The following is a 27,701-nucleotide window of genomic DNA, read 5'->3' on the forward strand; positions in this document are numbered from 1 at the left end:
ATTTAATGCAGATGCCAAATGTGAGGTAACACATGGTCCCTGGAGTTTGGGTATAGTTACAGGGGCTGGAGGGCCTGCATGAGTTCTTGGGCTGATGATGTCACCAATGCTGTAACTTTTAAGATGCTAATTGCTGATAGGGAGAGGGGAAATGCAATCTTGTCATTAACAGCCATATTTCAACAAGGACATATTTGCTCTGTTGAGAAATATTTTCTGCTACTATTGCATTTCTACTGCTGTCCATGAAAAGCTATAAAGGCAAGAATAAAACTCTCATCTCTATCTTAAGACATAGTAAAGAGATTCCAGGGCAAGTGGTGTCTCCATACATTATTCATTTGGGCACTGATCACCTACAGCTGTAAAAATAGGCTACCATCATCTCCCTTCAGGGCATGCACTCAGTTTATCCTAAATAACAGTCTATATCCCCTATTCTTTTGGCCTCCTGTGCCCAAATTTAGCTAGCATTATTTATGTTGATAATATCTTCTGTCATGAGCTGGGTTCTGCTTGATTTGACGAATGTTGCTGTGTGGGCAGGTGGAAGCCTGACCTTTTAAGCTGCTCTTAGTTTCTTTCTGAGTAAGTATAGCTGGTATCAACACATATGAAAATGTGAAAGGAGCAGCTTGTCTGAAGTGTAGCCAACCTCATAATGGATGCATGACATCTGACCTAATAGCTGTAGGGAAACAGTGGGTCTTGGTGATGTTTCTTGTTGTTTTCCCCTCTGTAGAACTGAAGATCAGCAGTACTCATCAGTTGGGGGGAAGAGAAAGGTACTGCTTGTATAGTGAAAGCTGATGCAAGTCCAATCAGAATGTTGAAAATGCAAGTCAGCAAAGGAGGTGAAACTTCTCAGGGTGATACTAAATCCCTCTTTCTCCTTACAACTTCACCAGCTGTCCTGCAGGTCATATAAAGTGAGCAGCTGCAAAACCACAACCAGTTTTATTGACTTGTTCAAAAACCTCTGTGGGGTTAATAACTTATTTGAAACGAGCAAACAATTTCTGTTATTGCTTATATATCTGATATGGTGTGCTTTAAAAATCAGCTGTGCTATTATCTGTTCTCCAATATAAATGCTATGAGGGGGAAGAAAGTTGAGAATGCTGGGAATATCCAACAAATAGAAAAGCTTTTGTTTTTCTCTCCCTTTTTTCCTCAAAGATTTGCTGTACTGGTTGGGATCGGTGATCTCATGGTCTATAAATAGGTTCCGTCCAGGGAGGAGAGGGAAGAGGAGGGAGGCTCTAATTAATTATATAGAAATAGTTGCTTTTGCAAAATAAGCAGCAAATCCAAGATGTTTCAAGCCAGGCTTTCTGGGCTTGGGGGTGGGGTGTGACTGCATCATTCTCTAATGAGATCATGGAATAGGACAGGAAATCTCGTTCTGAAGCCAAAGAAAACTATTTTTTCCCCTCCTTGTTCTTTTTCTGAAACAACTGAAGAGGTTCTTCCATCACCTTTCAAACTTATTTTCTGTTAATGAATCAAATAATTGATTCATTATCAGAATTAGAGGTCTAGACACCCTGGTCTTCCTTTTTTTGTGTGCTTGTTTGTTTGCATGTATGTCAGCATAGTAGGGGTAATGTAATTTTGCTTGCTCATGCAAGCACAGGCATGACAAGTGTCTTTGCCAATGAAACAGCAATTTGTACAGCTGTAGAATTTCTGTACACCACATTTGCTGACTTAATTTGTTGGGGGAATATCTGTGTGTTGAAAAGTGAAGGAAAACTTGGAGTCCCCTTGGTGTCTTTAAAACAGGCCTGTGCAACAAAAAAATCTTTTTATTCCGTTGTGTAATTAGATTGCCTGTCCAGTGATCTTCAATCGTTATAATCAGGAGAATAAATAGATGTCAGTTTCATGAAAGCATGTAGCTGAGTAAGTCTGTGTTTAATCTGCATTTCCTTCTCTAGTATGTTTTTCCTAACATGCAGTGATAAACAATAACTTAGATAAGATAGCTGCCACTATAGCTGCTAGTTCTCTGTTGGTTTGTCCTTCACATTATTCACATTGTTGCTTGCATTCCATTAATATTTGGAAATTATTTAAAACGAAAGAAACCTATGAAGCTCAGGCAATAGAGCTGTTAAGCTTAAGGAATAAAATCACCTTTAAAAACAAAATTAATGATAGAAATAAATTTTATTTCTGTGGCTCCTTGTTGTATGTTTTGCTTTGGTAAGTGGAGAAGTGTATATAGAATAATTTCTGAACACAAGGCTCAAAAATTACTTGAAACAGTTAAATAAACCATTTGCCAAAAAATGGAATAAAACTCAAGAGGCTTTTGCTCTGAGAGCAAAACTCACAGAAGTGTTTGTGAGAATTTTAACTTTGATGGCTTTTAAAGCAATGACCACCTGTACTGAACCACTGCCAACCATCTTGAAAGCTGCTGCCAGTAATAGAGTCTTTTTCCCAGGCCAAATCACATACTTGGAGCTCTTGAGAAGCCCCATGGTCTTCCCACGGGAATAGGGAGTCAAACTCCTCAGTCTGTGAGGTACTGAAGTTTCTAAATGTGAGTTACTGATGCTTTCAGCACTCACTAGGACCTGAATGAGCTGGGGAAGGTTTGTGTATGGCAGTCAGGCCAGGAATCATAAATGAAATAGTAGTTTTATGTTCAGAAAGACAAGACTAAGAGGCAGAAGCTGGCATTAACTGCTAGTTGTGCAAATGAAACAGACATGAATAGCATTTAGGAACAATAATCAGTAACTTCTAAAGAGGATTTGCTGTAAATTGGACCTATCTTTGCAGTCATGGCAGGTACCTTCTGCTTGAATTATGGTGCAGTGCCAGGAAGAGTTGCCTAGTAAAAAGTTTACCAGTAAAACACTTCGTGTTCCCGCAGTTTTAACGTACCCAGCAAAGCTCTGTTTGGGAAGAAAGCATAGTGTCTGGGGACTTCTGTTAGAAAATCCATGCTGTTACATGCAAAATTGAGGACCACCAAGACAAGATTACCAAAATTGTTCACAGTCACAAGGAAACTCAGCCTGGGCTAGTCTTCTTATTGAGAAAATCCCCAACGATTCAGAAACAGAGACTTTCCTAATTGCTCTGTACATGTGGGTAACTGTGACCCACATTATTTAGTGACCTCTGTTGCTGTGGAAAGAAAGTACACTGTTATACTCAGGTGGCTGTTAAATGAATTTACAAATATTTATATCCTTGAAGCCACAGTGAAGGCATTAAGAGGATTGGGAGGTGGAGAGAGCTGAGGGCAGGATCAAAATAAAAATTATGCTATCAAAACCCTTGGGAAACACATAGTGGGGGAGGTTACTGAAGTACAGCTGAAGGACTTACACCAAGACAAGGAAAGGTAATTAGAAGAAGCCATCTTAAATGTTATAGGAGAGGTGATCCGTTATTTTAGGTTCCTGACCTTAGAGATGCTTGTTCTACTGAGCTTTGCTAGCTCAGCGTGCTACAGAGTACCACCTGAGGTCAGACATAGGAATGATTCAGTGATAACTCCTGATAGTAAGAAGTTCTTAAAATGAAGTTCAGGCCTATGCAGTGGTCCTCTTCAGTGGAACAAAAGGTTCATCTAAACTTTCACTTGGACAAATGTCCCTGTTTACCAAAAATTCCAATTTGTAAGTTGAAATTATTGAGATACAAGTATGTGCTTTAAGAAAGAGTCAATGTTGATTTTATAGATATATATGTATATTAATAAAAGAAAGTACAAATTTAGCAAAGCACATTTTTCCTCGTGTCTGCTGTAAGCCTCTAACTTTGATGCACAAGTCAGGGAACTTATATTTGCTCCTGAAGGGTAAAGGGGTCCAGGAAGCCTGGATGCTCTTCAAGATGGAAATCTTAAAGGCACAGGAGCAGGCAGTCCCGGAGTCCTGTAAGTCAAGCCGGAGGAGCAAAAGACCAGTGTGGATGAACCGGGATCTTTTGTTGAGACTCCGAGAGAAAAGGAGAGTCTATGTCCTCTGGAAGATGGGTCAGGCTACTTGGGGTGACTACAGAGAACTGGCCAAGATCTGCAGGCAGAAAATTAGAAATGCTAAAGCCCAGCTTGAAATTAGGCTGGCTACTGCTGTAAAGGAGAACAGGAAACCCTTTTACAAATATATTAACAGCAGGAGAAAAACTAAGGAAAATTTCCCTCCTTTACTCAACGAGGCAGGCAATATAACCACAGATGATAAGGAAAAGGCTGAGGTTCTCAATGCCTTCTTCACATCTGTCTTTAATAAACAGGACAGTTATCCAAATGGTACTTGCCCTGACCTGGAAGTCTGGGACGGGGTGCATAATGCACCCCCTGTGATTCAAGCAGAGACGGTCAGAGATCTTCTCCTCCATCTGAACTCCCACAAGTCCATGGGGCCAGATGGGATCCACCCAAGGGTGCTGAGGGAGCTAGCAGAGGTGATTGCCAAGCCACTTTCTGCCATCTATCAGCATTCCTGGTTATCTGGAGAGGTCCCACAAGATTGGAGGCTTGCCGATGTGACTCCCATCTTCAAGAAAGGCCGTAAGGAAGACCCGGGGAACTACAGGCCTGTCAGCCTGACCTCGGTATCAGGGAAAGTTATGGAACAGATGTTATTGAGGGAGATCACACGACACGTGCATGGCAATAAAGGGATCAGACCCAGCCAGCACGGGTTCACCAGGGGCAGGTCGTGCTTGTCCAACCTCATCTCCTTCTATGACTGGGTGACCAGACAGGTAGATGAGGGAAAGGCTGTTGATGTAGTCTACCTGGACTTCAGCAAGGCCTTTGACACGGTCTCCCACAGTATTCTCCTAAGGAAACTGGCAGCCCGTGGTGTGGACAGGTTCACTCTTCTCTGGGTGGAGAACTGGCTGGAGGGCCGTGCCCAGAGGGTAGTGGTTAATGGAGTTAAGTCCAGCTGGCGTCCTGTTACGAGTGGTGTCCCCCAAGGGTCAGTTTTGGGGCCCATCTTGTTTAATATCTTTATTGATGACCTAGACGAGGGAATTGAGTGTACCCTCAGTAAGTTTGCAGATGACACAAAGCTGGGAGGATGTGTCAAACTGCCTGAGGGTAGGGAGGCCCTTCAGAGGGATTTGGATAGGCTGAACAGCTGGGCTGAGCAAAATGGGATGAGGTTCAATAAGACCAAGTGCCGGGTCCTGCACTTTGGCCACAATAACCCCATGCAATGCTATAGGCTTGGGGCAGAATGGCTTGAAGAATGTGGAGAGGAAAAGGACCTGGGGGTGTTGGTTGATGCTCGGCTCAACATGAGCCGGCAGTGTGCCCAGGTGGCTAAGAAGGCCAACGGCATCCTGGCCTGTATTAGAAATAGTGTAGCCAGCAGGAGCAGGGAGGTGATCATCCCCCTGTACTCAGCTCTGGTACGGCCGCACCTCGAGTACTGTGTTCAGTTTTGGGCCCCTCACTACAAGAAGGACATTGAGGCCCTGGAGCGTGTTCAGAGAAGGGCAACAAAACTGGTGAGGGGCCTGGAGCACAAGTCTTATGAGGAGCGGCTGAGGGAGCTGGGATTGTTTAGTCTGGAGAAGAGGAGGCTCAGAGGAGACCTTATTGCACTCTACCACTTCCTGAAGGGGGGTTGTGGTGAGGAGGGGGTAGGCCTCTTCTCCCTGATAAGTAATGACAGGACGAGAGGGAATGGCCACAAGTTGCGCCAGGGAAGATTTAGATTAGACCTCAGGAAGCATTTCTTTTCTGAAAGAGTGGTCAGGCACTGGAATGGCCTGCCTAGGGAGGTGGTTGAGGCACCATCCCTAGCGCTGTTCAAGAAGCGTTTAGATGAGGTGCTAAAGGACTTAATTTAGTAGTTGGGTAGAGATAGTGATAGGAGGATGGTTGGACTAGATGATCTTATAGGTCCTTTCCAACCTTATGAACTTATGAACTTATGAACTTATTTCCATATAAGTAGTGGGGAGAGTGAGCTGTAAGTCTGTACACTATAGACTATACACTGAGTATGTAGTATCTAACTTTTGAGATTTAGCATGCTGCAGGAGTGCACATAGCTCTTGTTAGTGCAGTTTTCAAGGCACACTTGCAGGACCTCTCAGATGAGGATGCTGTTCGTGGTCCCTTGTGGGATCAGCTATGATGGTTCTCAAACAGGTGTTATAGAACAGGAAAAATGATAATAATGCATGTGTACTGGCAACGAGTGCAGGATTTCTCAGTATGTGCTGTTGGCATTATTTGTGCTCTTTGGAAAAGCTGCAGTAGCATCACAGAACCTAACAAGTTAAATACATTATCAACAAGTTAAATACATTATCTTCAAAATGAGTGCTACTCTGTGTTATCAAGGCTTCCAGGACATTTTCTCCACTGTTGCAGAGTAAAGTAGCAAGGCTTTCTAGGAGAAACACTTTTCCAAATAAACAACAACAAAACAGGCTTTAATTTGAGTATTTCTGAAGAAACAGAAAAGTAAACTGCTCTTAGGTACATTATATAGCAGGTTTTTCTTTTCTTTTTCTTTCTCTTAAATTCTATATGAATTATCCTAGCAATTCTGAAGCAAGGATATTTTCATTGTCTTTTGTTAGTGATCTTAACCCATTAAAAATAAACAGCTAATCAGAGGATGGTATAAGAGGATTAAATTGTCTCTGGCACAGATAATCAACAGTATTCAGAGTAGTACTAAACTTATCGTAAGTGCATTAATTAATACAACTTACAATAAATAATATAAAATCAGAGCCATATCCAGGACATTGTTTTGCTAAATTCTTCAAGTTGAGTATTGTGGTGCAGCTTCATGCTGACGTGGAAGGTGTAAATCTACCAGTATCTTGTATGCTTAGGAGAGTGGAGAGCTGGCAGGCAATAAATGAGTGTTAGGAAGTGGGAGTTCATGCTTGCTCTAAGAGAGCACTGTAAGCGCAAAATACAACACAAGGGACCTATACTTTTACACTTGTTTGCTTTTGCTGAGAGTCACAATTTGATAGAAGAGCTGTCAAATCGATTAAGGTCTGGGTGCTGAAGGGGAGTTAATGGGCTGGGAGAGATTACGTGAAGAGTTGCTTGAGGTGTCAGGCTTGCAGCTAGTCCTGGATGGGGATGAGAGCAGGTTGGAGAGTGTGTGATTGACTCCAGGCTCGGGGTGACCTGAGGTCAGAGGAGTGTTGCTCTTTTATTGAGGAAAAATGAATAACCCTAAGGATGGGAAAAATGAGAACAGATGGTAGTATAGGAACTGCTAGGTCAGGCTCAGAAAGGCAGAAATATTTTTCCTCTAAGACTGGAGGTTTTTGTTTGGACATGACATGAATAAGGTAGAAGAAGGTTGTATCAGCTGATGAAATAAATCATTATTTCCAGCTATGCAAGATTCTTAAGGGAAAAGTATGTGTACATTCTGGTATGAAAACTGCTTATTGAGATGAAGCTGAGGATACCTCAGTGTCCTTCTTTGCACCGGTCCTTCTTTGTGCCGTTTCATGTATGCTGTCTGCATCTGGTCATCTAAGTTCAGGAAGGGAGAGCATAACAAAGAGCAGTGTACTATGTTGGTATGTCACTGTGAAGACTTCCCAGAGGCAGTCTCTAACTTTTTCCAACAGCATTTATTTTCCTTTTTTTTTTCATAGGACATTCCCATTTTCTTAAATCTTAGATTTGGCAGTTAACCAAGTTGAAAATTACCCTTCAAAGTCAGAGTAAACAGTATATAAGAAATCTTCTTAAGAAAATATTCTGCTTCAGGAAGAGAGGGCACAAATGGCAGCTGTCTTTGAGCAGGATTTGGTTCCTAATAAGTGGTCTTCTCCAGGATCATCCCTAAAATATTTGAGTCTTGTGCTCAAACTGGCACTGGTCCCACCTTTGTACAAGGAGAACATTAGACCCATCAAATTCTAAGGAAAAACAATCTTTCTAAATGCCAGAATGCATGTAGTCAAAGACTTGCTTGGTACAATCTGTTCCAGTACTGACAAGCTATTTCCTTAGTGACAGCCTACCGTTTGCGGCCTGAAAAGCCTGCCGTTCTCATGCAGTCCAGTAATGATCTCTGACTGGGAGAGAGGAAAATCTGGAGTTGTTCTGTGTCTTATATCCCCAGATGATCAGCTAGGTGAAGTCAGCAAAAGGGCAGTGTCCAGCATCCCATCTGTGTGGTCAAGATGCTTTATTCATGTTGAAATGCTTTTTGAAAGCAGAATGTATTGTTCAACTGTCTTAAGCAAATTAGTGTATGAGCTTTCTCCTGGTTGGGTATCTGAGTTGTTTGAGGCAATAAGGACTGCAAGTAGTGTTAAGGGCAAGGATATAAAGAGATATTGCTCCAGAGCACATCCTGTATTGTCAGACAATAGTCAGATGTACTTTGAACTCCCATGTTCTTTAGCTTCCCACTTCTACCAAAACGTGTGCTGTCAAAGATGCCAATGGAGAAGATAGCTGGTGTCCCTTGTTGCAGGCAGTGTGGTGCACCAAATTAATGTCTGAAACAGCAGAGATCTGGATCTGAGGCAGGAATAACATAAGCATTGTAGAAGTTGTTTTCATTTTCAAGTTTTGGATTTAACAAATAGCAGCATTTCTGTGTTGCTATTTCTACCATACTATATTAATATGATCATTACCAGCTTCCTGAAGTACTCAGTCAGTTGAAACCACACAGAATATTTACACATCAAAACAAGCACCTCCAGAAATAAAGCCATTTACATCTCTGATCACCCCCCAGTTAAATGCCCTTGCACTTGACAACATTATGCTACAGAATTTCTCTTGGGTTGCTCTTTCCTCATGTGCCCCTTTTGAAAGAGTTAGAACCCAACTGTTTCACTGTTCTTGTTATAATTATCAGGAACTTTTCTTTCTATGATTAAAGGTTTGGAGAAACAGACTGTTAGTCATCCTAAGCTGTGTTTCTCACACCCCAGTCTTCATTTGTTATGCAGTAATACTAGAGTTATTTGGATAATTAGCTCACTGTTTATCTGATAGACTCTCCTAAAAATATGAAGTGCTGTGAAATGTTTCCGAAGGAAAATGAAGTTTTCTGGATTAAGCTTCATATTCTTTAACTGGAAGAGAAGCTTCCATTTGCTTTGGCCACATTTTCAAAGTAAATTAGAAACTCAGTATAGAAATGTGTAGAATGCTGAACCAGTGTAGTACCGGCAAACTTATTTCTGTGATTTCCTAGTTCTGAACAGTTTGACTTTGCAGCATTCATAATATTTTAATGTTTTATTAATCATTAAATTGCCTGATATGCCAATGAAGCCAGAAGGTCCCTCAAGTCAATCTCAGTGCATCTATTAAGCTGTTGCAAGTAGTAACAACAGAAATGGCCAGTGTGGTTTTATCTGTCGTTTCCTTAACAGACTGTTACAAACAACTGGCATCTGCTTGCCTGTTGTCAGGACTGCAGAGGCAGGCAGCTTCCAATTTGCAAAATGAAGAAGAATTGCACTTCTTCCATTATCAAGATGATTGTTCTTTCTGTTATCGCGTTTTTTGACATCTCTGAAGTGATATAGACCTGAGGAGAGGAGGCAGGCTCTTGGGTCTGTCTGGTCACTGTCACCCCCAGACAGCTATGTAAACAGAAATCTCTCTTGACTGAGCAGAGACAGGGAGATGATGAAAGAGAGTTCATAGGTTGCCACAGTTAGACAGCAAGGGATGTTGGAACAACACAGAACCAAGAATGTTCCCAGAGGAAACAGCTGTGAAATTTTTCATGTGGTTACGCAGCTGCTCAGAGTGTGTGTTCACCAGAGTGTCCACATAAAACTCTAGAAGTTCCCAGATTGCTGAGTGGAAAAGGCAAGTGAGGGAGATGCTTCACCCATAAAGCACTTTCCCTACTCTTTTGTGTTAAATGTAGGAGAAAATGTGACCTAGTATAGGAAGCTGACAGCTTTGTACAACTGAATTTAGATAGCTGATTTGCTGGGCAGTGCCATCTTTTATAATGTTGGAAATAAAATTGTGCAGGAGATTGCAAGGAAATAAATACACAGAGAAAATGAATATGGAGACCACTGCTCTGGCAGTTGAGTACTGCTGAAGTGATTTCATGCCATCTCAAATTATGCATGGATTTTCTCCCTAGATTATTTTCTTTACATGTGAAACCAGTCAAATACTAAATCAGAGGGGAAAAATAACGTTAAGGATATAATTGTCTATTACCACGTGCCATGATTTTGAAGATAAAGGAGATAAGATTATCTTTCAGATGTTGCAGGAAGCAGCTGAGAGATCAAGAATCTGGATGCAGTAAGACTCACAGTGTGATGTTTGTAGAGTACTAATGCAGCGCTCAGGTCAAAATATGAAACCAAGAGAGACATTTCCTGGAGATGCTTATAGTCTTGAGTCCGTGTTTCCGGAAGCCACTTCAACATGTGCTTGTTCCATTTGAGAATGGTACTCGTGCAAGTGCTTAAATTGAAGTACATATTTAAAGCAGAATTCATGAGTGATTTGGGAAATGTGCCTAAGGAGTCTGGGTTTCACAAACTATTATAGATACCTAAAATAGATTGAATAAATTATGTATTCTGTACCTAAGAGATTTCCAGATAGGTGTATACAATTGAGTTAATTTTCAAATTCATGTGTCTCTATACAGGCATTTATATTATAGTTGCATACTTCAACACCACAGCTCTAGTGTTGATCTATTCAGTAGTAGAGCTTTGACACTTCTTTGGCTCAGTTTGAAATAAACTCCTACATTTGCTGTGCTGAGCAGTTTTCTAGCTTCGCTAGGATGGGTGCACCTGGATCCTATAGCAGTAATCTGCTGGGTAGTCATCTAAAAGTGTGCATCCACATTCTGGAACTGAATCTCACTCTGAACATTTTATGTTATGAACTTTTCCCCTGGGACAGGGCACACAACTGTTTTCTGATAATCTGGAGATGAGAACATGCTAACCTGGAGCCAGACTCCTGTTTTATGGGTCAGTGGAACACTTCTTATTCGACAGATTAATTTTGTTGTTTTAATGGAGTGGCTTTTATGTTAGCGCTCTCAAGTTTTCAATTTGTATTACTGATAATGCTTATAATCCATCATTGTTTATCACAAGGAGAGGTACATCCCCTAATTTACTTACACCACCATTATGTCATTAAGGAAGGGTTGGTACCCATATCATTGTAGTTCATTCTACGAGACTAAGAGATCAGGACAACGAATAACACTAGGGCCAGATGAAGTTTTCTCCAGTGGCTGAGCATGTCCTGATTTAGTCAGCGTTTCCCAATACAATTTTCTCTTTGTGATATTGGTAGTTGAAAAAAACTGCTGTGGGGAACCTGTGTTCTACAACATTTGAAAGCTGCCTTTTAAAAAGCAAAGGGAGCAACTGATGGTCTGAGTTACCCAAGAACGTTGGCAGGTCCAGTGGCTTCATTGTGTTTGGTTATGATATATTTCCCCATGATCTGGCTCTCAGTGCATGTTCAGATGATTGTCCATGTCTCAGCACTGTAGTGGAGCAAGGGAGTGCAACATTGCAATCTCTGTACTCTAGGAAAAGCATTTGGGGGAATAACAGTTTTATGATGGGAAATGTTTTATTTTTGAAGGTATTTTATCACAGTGACATTTCTTAGTAGTCTTTCTTCATCATTTTATGGTGTTTTTGTTTCCTTACAGGAGGAGCTGGGCATTTCCTGTGAGTTGCTGGAGTCAGACTTCCTCAAGTGCAGTGTGGAATTTCCTTTCATGAGATCGAAATCTAGGGTAATGTAATGATATTTTCATTTGTAGAGTGATGGTTTGTTCTCTCTCAAAGAGTGCTGGGAAGGATAACTGCTCAGTTAAATGCCTGTGGCTGATACCTTATGTAGCTTTCTAACACAGACATCCAAGCCTTTCACTACTGTGGGAAGGCAAAAGCATTCAACAGATACAGCCAATAGCAATAACTTGTGCATTGCAATTAAATACTCTTGAGAAATGTTGCAAGGTTTGTAGCTACCAAAACCTTTGCGTTTCCTCTGTGGAATATTAGAAAAAGACCCTGTCTCATTTGTGTTGCCGTACTGTATTTTTATTTTTGCCTACTCAATTTAAAGTGTGACTGCTTTCAAATGAATGACAATGAAAATATTGTAATACATTTTTCATGTTACAGTTTTCTGATAGCTTTCAAAGAAGGTTTTGTTTGGTAGTAATAGGTGAACTCTCTCATTTTATTTAGAAATTCAGACAGATTCTTCCTATCACTAATCAGAACTATACAATGACCAACCCAGGGAGTTGAGAAGAGGCATAATTTCAGGATGATATGAACAAAACAAATATGAAAATTTTCAGAAAATTTAAATTTTAAAAATTAATCCTTTCGTTTTGAATTGCCATGAAATTTGACCTCACACGTTTATATATTACCTAATACATTGTAAGCAATAAATAATATATATATAATTTATTGCCTACAATCTGCCCTTTGGAAACATTTAAAAAGATTTAAATATAATGGAAAAAAAATGTAATAGCAAATGGAAAAAAAATTGCAATAGTAAAATATCACCTGAAATTTAAGAATTTCAGTGTTTTGCTTTAGAATGACATATTTGTTGTTGTTTTGTTTTTCAGCAAGCCATTGAATAGCATGAATCTAGAAACTGTTTCTTTTGGGCTTTTGAGTTAGATAGAAATGTTGCTGTGTGGAATACTCAGTGTAGTGCTACAGTGATCAACTGAGAAGATGCTCGATTTGAAATTAACACCTGATTATGCCCAGTTTTTTTAGTGGCTTGGATGGTACTTCATCTAGTTCTGGTTGTTCCCAGTGTCTGTGCATGCCCATGAAAGATTCATAGAAGATTATTTGGGCAGCGCTAAGTGTATCCAATGGTGCTGAGGTAGTTTCAGTATTTATCTCCTTATGCTAGAAGGCACTTCCACTGGCAGATAATTTGGACCCAAAATATCTTTGAGTGACAATTCTAATAAAGGCCTTTTTACAATGAAGAATCAGATCCTGCAGTATTTGAACAGACTAGCAACTGCAAAGTTAAATCTTTGCTACTTTGCAGTAGAGGGTTGTTGTCTCCTTTCTAGAAGGTCGGACCGCTGGGGCTAGCGATCTTCCCTGGTAGGGCCACAGCCACACACAGACACAAATATGGTGATCTAGAAAATGACAAAATAGTGTTTAATAAGGCACGACAGTTCTTTATATACATAACCAGCCTCGTCTACACCCCTTAAGCACATGTCACCCATCAGTCTCAGAGCAGGGGAGGTCTTATCGCATCACATCTCCATGTCCCAGCCACGCCTAGTACAGCAGAGGGGGGCTCTATTAATTTTACTGAAATATGCTTCTTGTTTTTAGCTAGACCAGTAAAATATGTGTGAAGTTTCAGAATAAGTGTGTTTTGAAACAGTGTCTCTAAATGCCGCTTTTTCTTTGTGCAGTATGAGTTCAGTGTAATCTTTGACACAAGCCATTTGTCTGGGCAAGAGGAAACACTTACCTTCCTTGTCACTGCCCAAAGGTAAGAGAACCTTTCCATGTTTTGATGGCTTAGATCTTCTTCGTTCCGTGATGTGTGCATTGCATGTACTTGCCAATTGTGTGGTAGCAGTCATCAGCACATACGTGTATAGTAAGTGAGGTTGAATGACTAAAGCTAAATGCTTGTACTTCGATAACACAGAGGAGCCTTGTGACTTACCTTCCTGAAAAGTAGAGCTGTGTGTAGGCTCTGTTTGCCAGGCATTTTTGATTCTGAAGGAGCATTTTGTGTTTTCTCAGTTGGAAGGCCCTTGTGTTTCTGTGCTTATCCCTTTGGGCTGTGTATCAAGCTCAGCTCAGCTGTGCTTGATGATCAGCACCAGACAGACCTATTTGTTCCGGCATTTGAATGAAATAAGTATGCTTGGATACAAAGCAGAAAAGAAAAATGCTTTCATCAGATGCTCAGAGATCTTCCTGTCAGTTTCCAAAGTTACATGTCTGCTTTTTTCCCCACTCTGGATCTTCAAACAAGGTTTGACAGGTACATGGAGCAGTTGAATGGGACTCTGTCCTATGGGGGTTTGCATCAGGCTTTGCAGTAGGATGGTGCCAAATACTAGCCAGTGACCTTTTGATGTAAGCACAGTTGCTTTATCTGGACTGAAATCGAAGTTGTGGCACCCAAGATGATGTGCTACAAAGAAGCAAGACTCCAGGGGTGTTTAGGACAAGGTAGTGTCTAGATGTTCATTTGGAAACTGTAGCACAGCTTCATTAACCTGAGCCATAAATTGCTGCTCTGGCATGCTGAGTAGGGGACTGGTTGCTACTTCCACAGGCCAACTTCATATCTTGCTACTTCAAAAATTTCATTTCCAAACTGCTCGCCTCTCCAGTCTGATGTCTCACAGGCTGACTGGAGATGAGAGATGAGATCTTGCAGTTGCTGAGTGACTGCTCCTATAACAGCTGTAGGTGGGGAACTAGATCCTGCAGCACGTGAGGCTGCTATGAAACACTGACTGTGAGACCTCTCTGTGAGAATTAGCTGATCATGTGTTTAGATGACTCCATAATCTTTATAGGACAGGGAGATGTATCAGGATCTGCTGGATGAATGCCAGCCCTTGCAAGGATATGTCAGGGCTGCTTTAAATTTGCCCAGCCAGCATTTTCCAGCTTGTACCTCTCATTTCCGTGCCTTGGATAGCACAGAGTTCTCCTCAGTCACCTCACTCCTTGAGATTTCTGTGCCTTACAAGTGAGGACGGTTGGCTGGTGCCTTTAGATGGGGTGAAGTTATAGATAGCAGCTTGCACACATAGTGCAAATGCTCTGAGATCTTAAGAGAGTATCTCTCATTTCAGAAGGATGAAGTGGAGGGCAGTTGTTTTATGAAGGATTCAGCTGAACCTCCAAAGACAACAGTACACTTTCCAGTGACGAATTACCCTTGTTTCCTCTGTAACTTTGGGCAAATTGCTCAGTTCCCTCACTGTCAAATAAAAATAATGTTTTCTACAGCAAAAGTTGCTGGTCTGCTACAGGGAGCCCTTGCTAACTTTTCTTTCGTTCTGCTTTTGACCAGTGATGTCAGCTGACTTTGAAGATAGAAAGTAGTACTTTCATTTTGTCATCTCATTACTTGCAAAGGGAATATAACAGTGAAGAGTTTATGGCCAGTTCAGTATGAAGATCTAACCTGCATAGTTGCTCATAGCAGTACAAAATCAATGCTATGAAGGAATGCAGGTACCTTAAAAGTGAAATTTAATTTACTGAGTCAAGAACTCTCTGTGAGGTGTATGAGAACCTCCCAAACTGATATACAGTCGGGCTGGGAAAAGTGAATCCTTGCATTTATGCCTAAACATCCTTATGTATCTCCACTGTGAATGATGGCTGCACTTCCCCTTGGACTGACTGTTTTGCTCAAAGATGGTTTTTCAGCTTGAGCTTGTTCATGTCCCATCCACAGAGGAGTAACCGCAAAGTGTATACTATGTATGTGTGCCCTTCCAATGTGGGATGAAGAAATGTAACTCTTACCCTCTAAGAGGCTCCTAAGGAGAGGCAACATCATCAACAAGAGAAGCTCAGAGTACAAATAGCCATCATAAAGACTGGGGATTTACAGTATGTTTATGTTTTCTTTCTGACACAGTGGAAACGTAGAGCGCATGGAGTCTCTGCATGATAATACTCTGACCCTATCAGTGCCCCTGATGCATGAAGTGGACTCATCTATCAATGGGTAAGTACTAGTCATCAAATGAAAACAAAACAAAACAAAAAGCAAATAATCTTAACAATAACATTTAAGCTTCTTGTAGTGAAAACTGAATTTTTGTTTACAAGCAGTGAGAATGTTGATTTTTTTTCTTGTTTCCCAGACTCTGTAAATTAGGATAACCTCATTCAGTATCTGGGAATTTTATTTGTCATTCTTTTCATTCCAACACTCGACCTCTTTCTCACTCCTTTCTAACAAAACTAATTCATTAAAATAAAATTTGTAATAGATATTTTAGTGATTATATTTGAATTCATGTGATTCTGTGGATATGATGGAACTTAAAATAAAAATAGAAAAAGTAAATCATATCCTGTTCCATAGGGCATGCCTTTAAAGATATGATTGAGAATCACCAGGCCAAAGGTTACAGTCAAATGTTATGGAATTTTAAGGATCTTGGTGGCATCTAGTTGTTTGCCTTTCTGTTTAATTTCACAATCAGAATTTGCTTCTGCTTCTGTTTTTCCCACTCCCTTTGCTTCTTTGTCTGCAGAGCATCTGAATACTAACTGTGGAACATCACTCACCCTTTGACTGATATACTTTTATAACACATAGCCATTGTTGTCCCCCATAAACTGGACATGCACAAATTCCTTCCTTTGTACTCAGAGGTCTCCTCTTCCTCTTGAAATTACAATTTTACATCTTGAGTGAAAGATTTGGGATTGGTCCAAATAAACTGTCCCCTAACATAGGCAGTTTTTGAGTTGGAGTTGAATGACCTGGTCACTGGAGGTGAAGTAGCATCAGTGTGGGCTGCGGAAGTTGACATTCATTTCTAAACTTGGGAAGTAAAAACTCATCAGTAGTGTCCCCAAGAGGCAAGGGTCTGTTTAGCCACCATGAGTACTGTCAGACCTCACAAGATGGCTAGCAAGGACAAAGTTCTTGTCTATAGTGAGAGCACAGTCTCAGCAGCATAGTCTGAAATTTTTTGAATGTTTTCAGAGTTACAGACTGTGTAGAAATTCAACTCTGTATCCCTTACTTGGCAGAGCTTTAACACAGGTTTTGTACAGCTTTACAGACAGGAGAGGAATAATGTGCTTTTAGATCTCTGTTCACCACCTACAGAATACTACAAACCACAAACCTGGTACAAACTGGGCTTCTTTCTCTTCAGACTATAAAAATTTTTTAAGGCATTATGCTTCTGAAGTTTTCAGCCCCACCTGACTATTTGGATGATTTCTTCCTTTCACATAGGCAAAGCTTAGTTGACTTAAGCTCACAGAAATGTCCAACTACCAGGGAAGGGTTTGATTTATTGGCAGGTACACTATTCCCAAGCAATGCTTAATAATACTAGTAATACTCTTTTTCAGTATGTTTTTAAAACTTAATTTTGTTAGTTATCTTGTGTGGGTCTGTGAGAGCAAATTCCTGGTGATAAATATCCCGAAGGGCTTGTAACATGTTTGGGAGGAGCCTTCTGGCACAGCACTGTGGATGGGAGGAGTAAAGATTGCCTCCCGCTGTTTGCCGTAGTGATCCCTAGCATAGAAAGCAGGTCAAAAGAACAGAGAAAAAGGAAATGTACTTAAACAGGCTTAAAATCCTGTCTCAGAAAACTGATCAAAAAGACAGCCTGGAAAGTAAATAGAGCTTTATGCGGACTCTTACTACAGTCTGTATGAAATTAAACCAGGACCATTTCCAGCCAGAGGAGCAGTCTGACATTAGGAGGCACAAAGGATACTTAAAGCACTCCTAGTTCTCCTGTCTAGGATTTCCAGGTACTGTGTTGTGCTTCCAAGTCTTTTCTGATAAAACCTTACTGCATTTTACCTTGTAATAAGATGCTAGATAGGAATAGCTGAGGGAATTTGGCCTCTGTGACTGTAGCTCAAAGCATGTCATTTTCCCCTCTTTTCTTCCCTCTAACCATCTGCAAATCATAAACGTAGTGACAACTAATGAGGTGTTTATTCACTAAATGCTCTGTAAATGGAAGATCAAATTGAAGTGTTATTTTAGTGAGGTAGTAACTGAAAATAATCCTGTTAGTTAGTGCTTCAGATGAACTCAGTAGTGCAGTGATTTCATATGTTATACAAGCTAAAGAACTTCCACAGATCATCCATGGGAGGGGCCACGCACCAGGAGAAGGTGTTTTGTGATAGGAAAGGAGAAAAAGTAATCAAAGTAAATCTACTTCAGTCTATGTCAGGATGTTAAGCCAGGTCACTTGTGATGCTGGTTGTGTAATCTAGTGTTTTCAAGAAGATATCAAATAAAAAATACTAGATTAGTGTAGGATGTCCCATGGCCAGAAAACTAGCAGTGGGATTTAGCATACCAAAAACATTTAATTTTGGTGACAAAGCTTACTAAATCTCTGTCTTGATCTTTCAGGGAAGTCTTCCCTACTTCCTTTTTCTATGGTGATTCTGTGGAAGCATCCAATTTTGTTCAGTTGGAAAACCACGAATGCCGTTTCCAGTCCCTTAACTTCACGCTGCAGGTAAAGTTGAAATTCCTGCTTGACATTACATTCTAGCTTTGTATCTCTTTTATTCTCAGTGTGGTAAGGGCTTTGGTGCATGCTTCAATATCACAGTGTGCTATGCAATGCATTCTTGATTGGATGCCATATTTACAGGGATATGTGTGTACAGGGATGGTGTATTTCCTTATCTGAATATACTGTTAGAGTAATTACAAGAAGGGCATCTCACTTCTGTAGTTTCATACTGCTACTTTTTGTTTCTGTTTTACCTATCGTCATGTGCCAAGTACAAAGTTACTCAAGTGCCACATCTTGAATGCAGTCTCAGGTTCAAATGGTAATTCTTGTTAGTGTCATGGTCACTGAGCAGGGCTGTGGGCAGTCTTCATCCATGAGAACAAGCACGCACCTGTGCAAAGGATTCTGACTAGGCCAAATGCCTCTAGTGTGAAAATGTTCATAATGTTACTGGTGGGAGTCCAGTGCAGGAAAGAGAATATAAAACCAAAAATACGGTGTGAAGAAGTTTCATTAAATGTCTCATAGCTTATCAGTGTTATTCAAGTGTTATCTATAGATTTACAATCACGTCAGTTGGGTTCCTGATCTTGTAAAGTATATGCAACATTTATTACAACCAGTTCTTGTGATGGGACCAAAATAAACTTGTCTCCCTGCCATGACTGTCTCTATTACAAGCACTTCAAATCTTTTTTGACCACTAGATGGAACTAGGGAATGAAACATCCAGCAGAGGTGTGTGAATCATTGATTGTAAAAAATAATCTTTTGCCTTTTTTCCCCTTTTTGTTCTCCTAGGCATGAATGTCACTCAGCTCGTAATGAATAACACATGTCAGCCTCTGTGGGCAGACTGTGGGCCAGAGCAATTAAACCCCCACTGTCATGCAGTGCCCTTAGCTATTTACTGAAAAGGAGTGAAAGCAGAATTTCAGGACATTAAAGCTTTTGTGAACTAGGCTATTAATTCTTGCGATTCTCATTCAATTCTTGAGGCTTTATTGGTCTTCACTTCTCCCCAGCCAGTTACTGGTTAGAAACAGATAAAGAACAGATGTACTGATGCTTTAACTAGATGATTATTTCCAATAAAATTAAGTGATAGCAGGTAATGAAGAGAGAGCCTATATATTGGCAGGGCCACCATTTGTCCTCTCCTACCCTCTTGCCTTTCATACACACACTTGTAAGTTGCTGTATTAATAAGGTTGCTACTCGTATAGGAGTGGAAAATTGCACTGTAACAGGTCACAGATTTGCTCACCAGTAACATGATAAAACCTCATAACTGTCTGTGTCAGAAAGGGTAGAGTTTCGTAATGTACAAAGCATGGTTTGTATCACTGTTTGCTTGTTTTTAATGATTTGCTTGTCATTTATTAATCTTCTCCAGATGGGGAAAAGTAGTGGTTTCTTAACTGAAAGAAGAGATGACTTACAAAACTACAGAGCTTTGTAGAGTTGTTTTTTTTAATATGTGAAAATCTATGCCATGTAGAATATTAATAAGGAAATAAATCTATGCATCATTTTTGGGGGGTAACAGGATTTGCAATGAAAATGTCTTTTCTGCATTAACTCTTGTATCTGATCTCAGTGATATAATCAACATTTTTAAAATGTCTCACATGAAACATTATATTTGTATTTCATACAGTTGTTATCATGATCCATTGTAGTGGGATTTCAACCCCTGCCTGGAGCCTCAGGGTTTTTGTAAGGATTTGACATTGTGAACTGATTCTCTTTATCAGTCAGGCATTTCTTCAAATATAATCAGTGTTTGAAGAGTGAATATCTGTTGTTTTTAATATTGGTACTTTACACAATCAGAACACCAGTTACCTCCACTCTTCACGGTACTGTCTCAGTGCAGATAAATATTCTATTAGCTTACTGCTTTTACTGTTTGCATTTATGTATTTGTTGTTAGAAACAACCAGGAGATATTTTTCCCTAATTAAAAAATATTGGTTGTCATGAAAACTTACCTTAATAGACGTTTGTCCTTGAATTTCTTTTCAGCAAAAAGCTAGAAGTTTAGCAGTTTTCACAGGATACATTTCAGTGGTGTACTGAAAACTCTTTGAGTTTTTGTTGAGAAGTTGTGTGGGATTTGATAGAAAGCCACTATGTTTTTCCTCTTAAGAGTTTCATATAATTGGAAACCCCAAATCTTGGATGGGAGTTGTTCTAATGCATTTCTTGGCAACTCAGTTCATCAAACCTACAGTTCACTAGTCACAATCATCATTACTATTCCCTGTAAGAAAATCACATGCAGAATATATTGCAGAGGTTACCTGATGGAAATTAGAATGTTGATAGAAATAGCGTTGTTCTCTACAGTCTTCTGGATGGTGTTACCACAACTCTTAGGATACTAGCAATGTCTCTGTATATAAGATAGCAGTCATATGCTATTTGTATTGATGACTGGTAATTATCCTCCAAATCTGCTTCCTGCTGGGTGTATGAGCTGTAATGGAGGACTTTTTAGACAGCATAAACCTTTGACTTCATCCTGATACTTAAAGGAGAAGATGTTACCTGAAAAGATTATAAAACTAGCACGGTATTAGAATTTTTTCAAATGTACCTATGCTGCCAGCTCTGGTTATACAAATATTTCCTAGTTACGAGCGGTCATGTATATTTTGGGTTTTTTTGTAATATATCTATATGTATATTTTCCTACAGGTTTATAATGCTGGACCAAGCACTCTTCCTGGTGCTTTTCTTGACATTTCATTTCCAAACCGCCTCTCTGCTACTGGAGCTGAAATATTTCACGTTCAGCAGATGATGGTGAGTACATTGCAGTGTACTCAATAGCTTAGAAAGATAGTGAAATGTCTGAAGTTTTGCTGAACACAACATGCAGGCTCTTACTCATTGCTGGTGAAAATGCACAGATAATGGTGGTGATGATATTGAAAAGTAGTGTTTTGTAGCTGAGAATTTGCTCTTTCAAATAGTTTTCTTGTGCTCTTTGTTGCAGTTTTCATGGAAATAAACAGGAAGCATTACTTTCAGAGTGACTTGCTTATATTTTTGTGTATTCCATGCTATCACTTTCTTTTTGTGACTGTTCTTTTAATAAATGTAAATAATAGTGACTTTTACTCATTCAACATAAAATTTTTCAAAGGATGATTTTCTGTTAGCTACAAAGAAAACCAAAGTAATTTGTGGTAAATAAGACACATTCTTAGATTTCATCTTTAATATTTTTTTTTATTTTCAAAGCTTTTGTTAAACCACTGAAATACCATTATGTATATTGTGGTGGCCAATAGTGGGAAGTCTCACTACTGGGGTGAATTTATTACTGAAATTCAGAGTAGTCTGTTTTTATGAGGGGAAAAAAACATCTAAATCCATCACCTCATGGTTTTCTTGAACAGAAATGTGCTACTTCTTGGTAGTTAGCTTCTTTTCTAGCCTTTTGGCTGAAAGTATTACCATCCCTCATACCCAGGTAACTGTGTCACTGAATCAGTGTCAGTGTGGATCCAATAAGACCTTTCTCAGAAGATTTCCAAGATTTGTGCTATTGAAGGGTCTGAGATATATATATGGATCACAGATTGGTGCTAAAGATGAAATGGATTGGTGGTAGTGTATGAGGCACCAGTATTATACAGACTGAGCCAGTTCTCCAACTAGACTGCAGTAATTCCCCAGCTTGCTTTCCATCACATCACATTTTTATCCCTGTGTGTGGATAACCACCTTTTCTTGGACACGTTGCTGGACAGAGGATTCTGGCCCACGTCCTTGTCTTGTCCCATCTCTCTGTAGTGTGTGAATACGTATGTTCACAGCCATACCAGAGATGTGGGAATAATCTTAACAGATTTTCTCTGCTGGTGTCTTCTCTGAAGTGGCACTGCCTGTTTCTTAATGCTGACTCTTCCAGAAATCTGCACAAATTGTCTTAGACAAGACACCTGTTTTGCATGCTTAAATTAGCTGAGGTGCCTGCCACCCACATAGTGTATAAGGGCTAATTTCCAGACATAATTTGTCATCATTTCTACTTAAAGCTCTAAGTTGCGCTGACAAGGTTATGTGGTCTATATGGTCTTGAACAGCTGTTAGAAAAGAAGACAAAAGCCTCAAATCTTGCACTATGCTTGTAAAAGGGTTTTATGTTTCTTGTTGTTTTTGCATATGATGGCTTATCTAGAGGAGGTCAATATGGCATTGGGTACTGTGCTAATAAATGCCTGTGAAGTTTACATCTCTTTTTTCCCAACAGGTTGCATTCTTACCACCGTTATTTGACATCTATTTTGTAACTGTTTTTGTAGAAATTTCAAACTACTCTTGTGAGACTTATTTGTATTAAAGGCTTAAGAGTTGTGGTAGACAAGTGTGGCTTTATGTGTCTGCACGATATGCTGGTATACCCTGCATTAGTTCAGCCATTGCATTGAAGTGTATGATAGACTTGTCATAGAATCAAAGAATGGTTTGGGTTGAAAGGGACCTTTAAGCTCATGTAGTTCCAGCCCCTTGCTATAGGCCGGGACACCCCCCGCTAGACCAGGTTGCTCAAAGCCCCATCCAGCCTGGCCTTGGATGCTTCTAGGGAGGGGGCATTCACAACCTTGCTGAGCAATCTGTTGCAGTGTCTCACCACTCTCACAATAAAGAACTTCTTCCTAATATCTAATCTGAATCTACCTTCTTCCACTTTAAAACCATTTCCCCTTATTCTGACACTACATACCCTTATAAATAGTCCCTCCCCAGCTTTCCTATAGTCTGCCTTCAGGTACCGCAAGGCTGCTATAAGGTCTCCCTGGGAGCCTTCTCTTCTGTAGGCTTTCATAGCCTGTACTTGTAGCCCACACATCATCTTCATGACCCTCCTTTGGACCTGCTCCAACAGCTCCATGTCCTTCATGTTTTGGGGGCCCCAGAACTGGATGCAGTATTCCACCGAGTCTCACAGGAGCAGAGTAGAGGGGTAGAATCATCTCCTTCAATGTGCTGGTCATGTTTCTCTTGATGAAACAGAGGATATGGTTGACATGATTTCTTGAGCATTTCTGACTTGCTAATAAATATTATCCAAGCAAATCATGTCTGGAATAGTAATTATCCCTGCTTTGCAGGTAAATAATTGAAACACCAAATGTTTTGCCGTAGGTTACACAGGAAATTTGTGTCAGAGATGGGCACTGAACCCATTTCTCCCAAGTTGTAGTATGATAACAGGAAAAGCATCCTGTTCTCTTTCATCGTACTTCTCCCCCACTGAGTTTTCACTGACTGAAAAGGGAACTAAAATCATGCAGTTTTTCATCTTCTTTCAGACCGAATATACTTAAACAAGCAAATAACCTAAAAGCTGCAGGTTGGAATGATCTATGAAAAATGGGCAAGAACAGATGATACTCAGAAGCATTTATGTATATTAATCAAAAATTTCTAGCTTTTGCTTGTTTTGATCTTCCTAGGAACTAGACTGTAGTAAAGGTGATTGTGCTCTTTTTGACATTACAAAGGTTTCTGTAATTGCACCTTTCTCCAGCAGTTCTAGGTGTCGGTGTTTCCGGACCTTTCATAATAGCTGCTGTTAATACAGAGGATCAGGAATGGTTTTTTGTCCATAAGTTAGACTCTTTTCTTTTTTCAAAAGCTCATAGTATTTTTGCCCCCTCCCCAGTGCATGGTACAGCAGGGAATCTTATGGGTGAAAAAGCATAGTAAAAACATAGGAGTTTTTGTTTCAAATATACACAAATGAAGCAAAATAGTGCCAGGAGCTAAGTCCTTCCTAGTGTGTTGACTGACCTCGTATTTCATTCAGTCACAAAAATAATAAAAGGAAGAGTCACATATGGCCTACTGGAATGGTCTGCATTTCTGGGAGGTGTTAATAGGAATTATTACCATGCTGCTCCTAGAGGAAATTACAGCAGTCATGCTTCCTCTGTTCCTGTTGCTCTAAGGTCTTTGGCTTTATTGCAGAAACTGTTTTAAGGTTTTCTTCCAGAGAAATTCAGGTCACAAAGATGTTTTGACATTCAGAATACTGCTTTGGAGATGTTCACATTCTTTTGGAGGGAGTTTATGTAACACAAAACCACAATAAATTCAACAGTAAAAGCTAGACATAAAAGAGAAAGGATAATTGAAAGAAAATTACAGAATAAGCAAATGAACATTCTTCCTATCAGAAAGTTTAAACAGAATGGAAATACTAGAAATTTTACAAGGGTTTTAGCTAGGGGATTTCACCACTTACATTGATATTACATAGTAGATATTCAAGGCTTGCGGTGGTGAAGAATATTTTGGAAGCAAATAAGAAAAACTATCTCATTCAATGTATTTTTATATTTGCTTTCTTGGAGAGGTTTTAAGACAAGTTAAAAGCCCAGTCCCTCAGCTTGTTGGTAAAACTGTCATAGTCCATGTGATGGGTCAGAAAGCTTCACCCAGAATTCAGGAGGGTTAGCATTAAGAGAAGTGTAGATTCTCTGCTATTCAAGCCATTGATTATCCGTTTGCTCACAGAGGAAAACAGGACTCATTATACTTGTGTGTGTTTTGATTTTGAACTGAAAGATTAGTAATTTCCTTTGGGTATCCAGCTAATTTGGAGGGCAAGGAAATCACTGTTTTACTTGCCAGCCAAGAAGCTGCTTTCCAGAGCATCCAAAAAGATTTTCACGATGGGAGTTTCTGCCAAATTAGCCAGGGTATTTCCTGAAACAGATAATAAATTAGCAAGGAGTCTGGGATTACACCAGTGTTGGCTTTACAGAACTGGATCAGATTGTTGCTTTCCTGTTTATTTAATTTTCAACTAAGGTAAATGCCATTATGAGGAGCAAGGGACCAACAGCTGGAAAACACATTTTTCTGTTTGCACCTGGAGCCAGCTGCAGTGCACACGGATGGTCCTCATTCCTTATCTGGAGGAAATAAGCTCTACAAGGCCGGTGGTTGGTCAGCTAGTTGTCAACAGAATTACACAAGTGCATGCTACTACAATTGCCCTGCTCACTTGTAAATTTTTGGAAGGAGATAGCTACTGTTGTAAGAATTCCTCCAAAGTGTTTAGCGTTGATGCAGCCTCACCTTGAATACTGGCCTCCACTATATAAAAAGGATATTAAAGTGCTTGAAAGTGTCCAAAGGAAAGCTACAAAGCTGGTGACGGAGCTGTTAGGCATGTCATGTGATGAGAGGCTGAGGACACTTGGACTGCCCATCCTGGAGAAGAAGAGGCTAGAGGTGGCCTCACTGCTCTCTGGAGCTCCTTGAGAAGTTGGTCTCTGCTCCTGGACACCGATGGCAGAGTGTGGGAGCATTACAAAGCTGTACTAGAGGAGGGTCAGACTGGGTACTGGGAAACATTTCTGTGCCAGGAAGATGGCCAGACACTGGTACAGGCTTCCTAGAGAGCTGGCTGGTGCCCTCTACCACTCAGTGTTCAAGGGGCTTTTGGACAGTGTCCTCATTAGTGTGCATTAACTGTTGGTTAGCCTTGAAGTAGCCAGGCAGTTGGACATGAAGTTCCTTTCCAACTGAATTATTGTATGTTCTAAGCATCATGCAGTCCAGCAAGCACTGATTTTTAAGATCCTGCTTAGGCAAATCAGCACCATGGGTATGAAAAACAGCATTGTAATAATTCCTGAGGTAAGAATCTTGCTAAAAGTGAGATGCACCTGTTGAAGTCCATTCTCTTCAAAGATACTGAAATAAAAGGGAATTCTGAGCAATCAGAAAGAAGGCAAGAAATATTGTCCTCAGTTTTCTGATGAGAAAGACAGTCCCAGCATTTAAGTTTTCATATGTAAGTACAGTAATTACTGTTGGAGTAATTGCTAATAACAACATATTTTTAATTACAATGATTTATTACTCTTGAAATTACTGGAGAGAGATAGGCATAGGAGCAACTCTGTAGAAGCACCTACCTGTCTTCAATGGCAGTATAAAATCTATCTTTTCCTCTTGAGTTTACATAAGACTTTGCTAATTATATCCAGAGAGAGAAACATGTTAAACCTTTGTTTTGTGAATCCTGCTTCTGTTCACTTTGAATATTCCATTTATCTCAAGTCCCTTGTTCCTGGTTCAGTGTTCCCATCACTCTTTGTTTAGAAAGCAAAGAAAGGGGTTGTTTTTTCTGATAGAAGTACGAACAAATGTAATCTAGTTGTTCTATTAACATATTCATTTCACAATTCTCTATTCCTTCTTTCTCATCAGCTGAGACTTGGATTGTGCCTTTTTAAAAAGTGGGTCTTAGTCAGATTTGAATGATAAAGAAAAGCTAGACTGGAAATTAATAAAAAACACAGAGGAATTGGAAAGAATTCGTTTTCCAGGTTGTCTTTGAAGGTAATGGTTGCCTGAGTGTGGGATTACAGCATTGACTGTCATGTTCAAAAAGGGTAACTGTCAAAATAAACATCATCTTCTTCATGAGAATGTTGAAAGAAAGTAAAATGGAATCGGTTCCAGAGTCAGAAGTCTTTCTGCCCTATGACAGGTTATATTTTTTTAGGCTGGTTTTGTGTAGCACTCATGTCGTTTTTCTTCCTGGCACCTGCACAGTAATATCTGAAAACAGCAGGAAGATGTGAAAGAGAAGAGTTAGTAATTGCCGTCTTGTTCTGTGAGAATTCCCAGGCTGCTTGGGGTTTTGCTTTGGTTGTATCTTTAGTATCTTTGCAGTTTTAAAATCTGCTTATCATCTGTATGATGCTATTCGCCAGGGTAAGAATAAGATTCTTTGACAACTGCTCTGCTGATGTTTAAAACCATATGCACAGGGAGACCATCAGAGCTCTCTGAAGTGGTAACAGTGTGCAAATGCTCTTTGAAGTATCTGATGGAATTGTCAAGCTCACCACTGCATGCTCCACCTACGAAGACAAACCTTTGTATCATTATGTAGAAAACCCCTTTTTTGTTGGCAGCCACTTTAAGATTGTATAATTTCTGTCTTTTGAAGTTTCAGGCTCTGAAAGCATCTATACACAATCCCAGCGTGAAAAGATATAAATATTTGCTGATCGTATTTTATGTGGCAAAATGTTGTTCTAGCAGTTATGCTGCTGCTGGTTGCCACCATTGGTACCAGATTTGTGTAGGAATGTTTCAGACTTATAGCAAAAATTACATCCCCCCCGTGGACACTTGCGTGCACGTATTTTGGCACCGTATTTAAAAAGCATAACTTGATTGCTACCAAAACATTTTGTGTAGGTAGCTGAAAGTTTTTTTCCCCTGCCATATAGAGCATCTCTGTAATAGCAATTGAATCAGGCTTTGCCTTGGGAGCCTTCTCACTTGCAGGAGAAACTGGTACTGATGTGGCTGCAAAGAAAGTCAAGAGCATACACTGTGGTCCATCATGACGCAGTCACCGGTAGGCAGGGAAAGTGAGACCCCAGAGCCCCTCAGAAAGAGCTCCCATAA

At 40.0% G+C, this 27,701-nt stretch overlaps 1 protein-coding gene across 1 annotated transcript in view; it reads left to right on the forward strand.

Moving 5' to 3' along the window:
• Nucleotides 1-27,701, forward strand: part of ITGA9 (integrin subunit alpha 9) — a 212,313-nt gene that overhangs the window by 146,748 nt on the left and 37,864 nt on the right. The window contains exons 19-23 of the mRNA XM_065752710.1: nt 11,661-11,747; nt 13,434-13,513; nt 15,641-15,730; nt 18,131-18,239; nt 20,946-21,053. Coding sequence (XP_065608782.1) covers nt 11,661-11,747; nt 13,434-13,513; nt 15,641-15,730; nt 18,131-18,239; nt 20,946-21,053 — 474 coding nt within the window. The remainder of the gene's footprint in view (nt 1-11,660; nt 11,748-13,433; nt 13,514-15,640; nt 15,731-18,130; nt 18,240-20,945; nt 21,054-27,701) is intronic.

Source organism: Cyrtonyx montezumae, unplaced genomic scaffold (assembly GCF_038088225.1).
Source record: "Cyrtonyx montezumae isolate F1298 unplaced genomic scaffold, pur_monq_1.0 scaffold_8, whole genome shotgun sequence".
NCBI lineage: Eukaryota > Metazoa > Chordata > Aves > Galliformes > Odontophoridae > Cyrtonyx > Cyrtonyx montezumae.